This window comes from Lupinus angustifolius, chromosome LG02 (assembly GCF_001865875.1).
Source record: "Lupinus angustifolius cultivar Tanjil chromosome LG02, LupAngTanjil_v1.0, whole genome shotgun sequence".
Lineage (NCBI taxonomy): Eukaryota > Viridiplantae > Streptophyta > Magnoliopsida > Fabales > Fabaceae > Lupinus > Lupinus angustifolius.
Window position 1 is genome coordinate 22,827,144 of NC_032010.1, and position 6,209 is coordinate 22,833,352.

Sequence of the window (6,209 nt, forward strand, 5' to 3'; positions counted from 1 at the left end):
GATATTCACCTCCTATTGATAATTTGATTAATTTTCTTACTCTTTACTTATACTCATGATTTTTCTTAAAGGAAAAAAAAACCCTCAAACAAAGTTATCTCGTGCCATGATTTCGAAATAAAAGATAAATCTACATGTCACGTAGCATATCATGCTATATTTTTAAAGATCTAACTAGGAAAAAAATTTAAAAGGGGTGTTTGCTTAGATACAAAATCCTACCTCTCTGTGATTTTGTCTGCTCCTTGCTTATTTTCATAATTTTTAAACGACTCAAAGTTTCCCCATGTCAAGATTTTCAAAAATAAATGATAACTAGTCATGCCACATAGCATGTCATGTTATTTTTTTTAAAATTAAATAATATATAAAACATACATTAAAAAATGATAGACTTGAAATTATATGATTTCTTAAATAAAAATTCATGATTGATTGTTTTAAAGCTTAACCTTAATTTGTATACGTTAGTAATAAACATTATTCTATATAAAGGTTAGAAATAAATATTATAAAAAAAATGAAATCTAGCTTAAATTTAAAAAATATTAAATTAAAACATGAGTTAATTTAATCTTAATTTACTTCTATATTAAAGAATGATTAGAAAAAGAAATTCAATTTACATTTACTTGATAATAAGAGGTATATTGAGATATTTGAAGATAAACTATGTCTCTCAAATATTTGATATTTATTGTGTACATATAGTAATGATATTGATGTGATAGAATAGTGAGTTGGGAGAGTATGAAGAAAAAACTATATGATTTATATCATGTTTCTTTTATCATGTTCATCAGAAAAGTTGCTAAATTCAAAGGGTCGAAATTAAAATATGAGATAACTTAACTATTACAAAACAAATAAAAAAAGTTCCATTAAATATTAAAAATATAAACATGCATCGAGAATTCTGTAGACTACTAAATACTGAAAATTAAAACATTATATTTCTTCATTCTATGTTTGCATTAATTTCTTAACCAGGACAAAAAAGGTATTTGAATGAGAAAGACACAAAATATGACATATGTAAGATGAGGAATGGGTTCCAAGGACCAAGGGTCTTTCTAATGCTAAACCAGAAGCATCAGACATGACAACAGCGTATCTTCCCTATATAGAATTGACACATAAACTTACAATGATTTCATGCACGTGAGGCACGTGTCTATTTATGTATATGCCACTTTTCGGCAAAGGAATAGGACACGTCATCTGATGTTCGGTTATACGGTTCCACCGTTACTTACTTACCTAACCACTTGGTGAATGCTGGTTCTGAGTATTTCTGACTATAACTTTTGATTGGGGAGTAGGAATATGAAATTTTCACACTCTCAAAATGACGCTTCTAGCTATATATATCTTTTATTCCAATACAAGTTTAATACTATTATATACCACATATATATCTGAATGATGTGTATTTTGGATATTACAAATAAATAATACTACAAGAAGAGGTGTAAGAAAAGCACATCCACAGAGTAATATATGATACTTGTTGGGTTCCGAGGAACAATACATAAGGTGTAAGAAAATTTGTATTGGCCACTCATAATAAACGTTATGGATATGGATATGTGCACGTAGTTGCTGACGCACACAGTTTCGGTGTTGAACACTAGAAACTTTGGAATCTTGCATGCAAGACTGAAATTTGGCAATTTCACTAATATTGAACTGTTTTCTGTTTACAATATAAGAGATCACACTTCATTTAAATATTTTTTGCCCTTCTTGAAGTCTTTATTCCAAACATAATTAATTAAGGGTCCCCATTGATTCACAATTTTTCCTACTGAGATATGAATAAATGCTGTGAAAACTTGTATTTATTGTGTGACTAAGATAAGATGAAGTGGTTATGTTGAATTCAACATTAAAATAAATATAAGTAATGATATATTCTCCTACTAATCCTCATACCTATATAAATGTAATACATGTCACTTGGAAACCAATTATCAAGAAATAAGGTATTACCTTTTTGACACATGTCACTTTATTATAAATAGGAGGATTTAGTAGGAAGATATATAATTTTCTAATAAATATATAGAAGTGAGTTATGAGTATAAAAATTGAATGTCAAACCTAGTAGAAGTATTTTAACTGAATTAAAAATATCTAAAAGAATAAATTAAACTAAAACCACATAATGTGTTCCAAGTTTTATAAGTTTGCTTACATATTAGATGAGAAAATGTTGACCAACAGAAAACCCAAACCTAAAGTTATCTTTAGGTGTTTTATCCAATTCTTGACAATGTTGGCAAAAGTAAAGAGTTGGAGGCCAAAATATTGTAGTCTTTGGTTGGACTTAGATTTCTTGTAGAAACCTAAAGCTAACTTGTACTTTAGTTCTGGCTTTCACTCATTTTAGTGTACCATTGTCCAATGACCCTTGCTGTTGTACCCACATTGACATTCTCCGTGTTAGTATATTTGGTCGTCTAACATGGGAATACCATAGTTGTTAGTTCTACAAAACCACTTCATTTTTTAATTATTCCATTCGCTATTCTTATTTTATGGTTGTATTTCGTGTGCTTTAATTTTCTAGATGGTTATAACTGATTTAGTATGATGTTAAATTGTGCAATTCTCATTGACATGTTTTTCTCTTTCCAGTATTCTCCATTCTGGAAATGAATGATCTTGCATCTACCTTGTTATTTTCTTGCTAGAATGCAAATTTTAAAGTAGGATTTGCAGTTACAATATTTCTTGCTAGAATGCAAATTTGAGAGATGATTTTTCACTAATGAATTGATATTCAACATTGAGTGAATTCTGCTTTTTTATAATGTTTTATGTGGTATTATGGTTTTCCATTTCTCTCACAGATATATACTTCAAAGATTAGAAAAGAGTGAGATAGAAGCATAATCAAAACTTATCCTTGTTTTCAACATTAACAATAGGGAAAAGAATAACATCTATGATCCTATATATGAAAAGAACAATGAAACAGAACAAAAGCCCCCAATGTAGGGTAACAACAATGAACTTCCACACCAAGTCTCATGAATTTGATAATTTTTTATGATACTAGCATAGAGGAAGATCCTCTGGTGGGGTCTCTAAGGATTCCAATAGTCCTTCTCCATTATCTACCAAGAGCACTGTGGCCAAACCCCATCCAATATGAACATCCAAGTGACAATGCATAATCCATGCACCTAAACACATCACAAGAGATCAAACACAGAACAATTCAGTACATTTGTTTGAGTTAATAAGGTTGTATTTATTTTTTGTTTAATATAAAGTGTATTATGAAATCAACTTACTATATAATAAAGGTGTGATACACCATTATTTTTATTAAAATTGTGATTTATGCAATTAAAATTGAAATGAAAAAAGTGATTTTGTTTTTACCTGGGTTATCAGCAACAAATCTGATAACTGCCCATCCATTCACTGGTACTGCAACTGTGTTCCTTTGAGGTGGATCAACAAGGTTGAATTTTGAAGTATCTTTCTTAGGGTCAAAGTTTCCAAATCCTTCAGCTACAACATAAAAATCATAGCCATGAAGATGAATTGGGTGATTCTCAGGGGATACAATGCTTGTGTCCTGCAACACAATCTGCACCCTTGATCCAAATTTCAACTTAGTCACTTTAGTCCCCGAAATCGGTTGCCATAACGAACGGCTCACATTACCGGTGTAATCGAATTGCAATGGAGGGTTTGTTGGAAAATCAGTGGTGAACACTCCTTGAACTCCAAGTTGATGAGCTTGCAGGATTGAAATATTGTTTGGGAGAACAAAAGAAACATTGTTCATACTAGCAGTGAATCTTGTTCCATTAGGACCCTGGCATTGGTTTGAGTTGAAATTTGGTGGGCAATTCTTAAGTCCTAAGCCAATAGTAAAGAAAAGATTTTCATCTACTTCTGTAGGAACTTCAACTCTTCTTGGGCTTCTAAGGCTTTTGCTAAAGGCAGTGACTTTGTTAGTGTCATTATAAGCAGGTAGAGAAGGCATAAGTGGTGTAATTGCTGCTACACCCTTAGCAGGACAAGGTGCTGATTTGTATTCAAGAATAGCAGTGGTTGTGGTGTTGTCAAATCCAGCATTTTGTGCTGATTGGTAAGCACGTGCTGCTATATAGTACCTTGAAGGTGGTTGGTCACCTTTGATTAGAACATCAGTGGTTTGGCCAGGTCCTAGCATTATGACTGTGGTGGTGAATGGTTTAAGGTATGATGCATCAGCTCCAACCACTGTGAATTTATGGTTTGCAATTGTGAAGAAAAGAGGTTGGTTGAGTGCAGCATTGATCACTCTAATGAGGTTGGTCTCTCCTGAATCTATTGGAACAATTGTGGTTCCTGCATTGCCAATTATGTCAAATAAGACCCTGTTGATTCTGTGTTCCATAATTAATTAATCAAAGGTATTCAATAGCTTGAGTAATAATATTTATGCACGGTTTATATAAAGACTTGTGTATCACCCACCATTCATTTATGTTAGTTTCATTTAAGAGTCAATAATGATTAAAAATAAATAAATGATAATGCAAAAATCTATTATATTATTAGTGCATATATCTTTGTTCTCTAATTTCTATTCATAAAGCGATCAAATATATTATTTGGTAGAGAGGAGATAACTTATCTCCATAAATTCATTGATTGATTGATATGTGTCTTATTTTTTCTTTTATAATGTATTTTAAAATTAAAACTTCTAGAGATGAGTGAAATAAAACATGTATCAGAATGAATTTAAGGAGATAAATTATCTTTTGGTACGAACAAATAATTTATTCTCTATTTCTATAAAGTAAACTAATTAGTTAAGACAAACCTTGGGTAGAGCACTTATAAAGATCACCAGGTTGACCATTGATAGTGTATGCATCAGACACATTTGGTGCTCCTCCTGTTTGTGTGGCCTGCTTTAGAACATTAATAGGATTTGCATCCCACCATTCCCCTATAATCATATAGCATTATAATTCTATATATTATTAACTCATTTCCATTATGAATATGATCATTGTATATATATATAAATATATGATGACTACCTAGAAGAATGGGTGTCTCTCGTTTTGGCTTAGGAAAAGGGTATGTCTCTCCTTGCTTAGGGTGAATGATTAAAGCTCCATAAACAGTGGCTCTTAGCCATGAGCTATGAGCATGCCACCAAAGTGTGCCTTCTTGTCCTTGAATTGTGAACCTATATGTGTAACTTTCTCCAGGACGAATGGGACATTGAGTCACAAATTCTGGCCCATCAGCCCATCCTGTTCTGATTTGTCTAATACCATGCCTAAAAAAATTAACATGGAAAACAAATTATATTATTGTTAGGAGTAGAATATGTGTCACTTCTTGGTTAATATAACAAAAACTTTCATGCACGTAGCATGCAATATATATTATACGAGTGTACATAATGTATAACTTTTAAGCAAACAAGCTAGATTAATTAAGGCAAAAGTCTTAGATCAAGTTTGTTATATGTGAAATTCGTTACTTAATTACCACTCATATAGTGGAAAGATATTTTACCAAAAAAAATATATGGTGGAAAGATATAAATGATACATAAAAAAAAAGATTTTCCATTTTATGGAAAAGTGAGGCTAATAGATAAAAGAGAATAAAGTTTCTTTTAGCATAAAGAGATAAGTTATCTCATCCAGCTACTAAGATCATGATATATGTCATATTTAATTGTTTTCTATAAAAATATTTCTAAAAATGCACATGTCATATTTCTACCGATTGAAAGGGATAAATTTTGAGGAGATACATTAGCCAGATATTATACCAGTGAATGGTCACATTATAACGTGCTTTATTAATGACTTTGATGACCAAAGTGTCTCCATTGTTGACTTCCAATGTTGGGCCAGGGAATTGGCCATTCACGGTGATGGCACTATGAGTGTTGCACAGCCTCTTCACTGGAGTTGCTTGAACCTGTCACGTTACAAATAATACTTATCTTACTTATAAGGGACAATAATAAACAGCTAGAAAGAGAAAGAACTAAAGTGAGAGAACGTACAACAAACTCGTGCTTTTGAATTTTTGCATTTGTTAAGGACAATGCTGAAGCTAGGAGAACAAAAATGGCTAAGAAGGTGTTGAGACCTTGCATTTTTCTTAGTTGAGAAATAAATAACCTATGTGTATTATATGATGGTTAATGTTGCAATTTGCAATGCAAG

At 31.5% G+C, this 6,209-nt stretch overlaps 1 protein-coding gene across 1 annotated transcript; it reads right to left on the bottom strand.

Moving 5' to 3' along the window:
• Positions 2,934–6,209, bottom strand: LOC109340554 (laccase-12-like). Its single transcript, XM_019578280.1, has 6 exons — positions 6,047–6,209; positions 5,807–5,958; positions 5,058–5,302; positions 4,835–4,963; positions 3,394–4,353; positions 2,934–3,191 (listed from the first exon to the last, which is right to left on the bottom strand). The coding sequence occupies exons 1-6, from the start codon at positions 6,137–6,139 to the stop codon at positions 3,061–3,063; spliced, it is 1,710 nt and encodes a 569-aa protein (XP_019433825.1). The 5' UTR covers positions 6,140–6,209; the 3' UTR covers positions 2,934–3,060.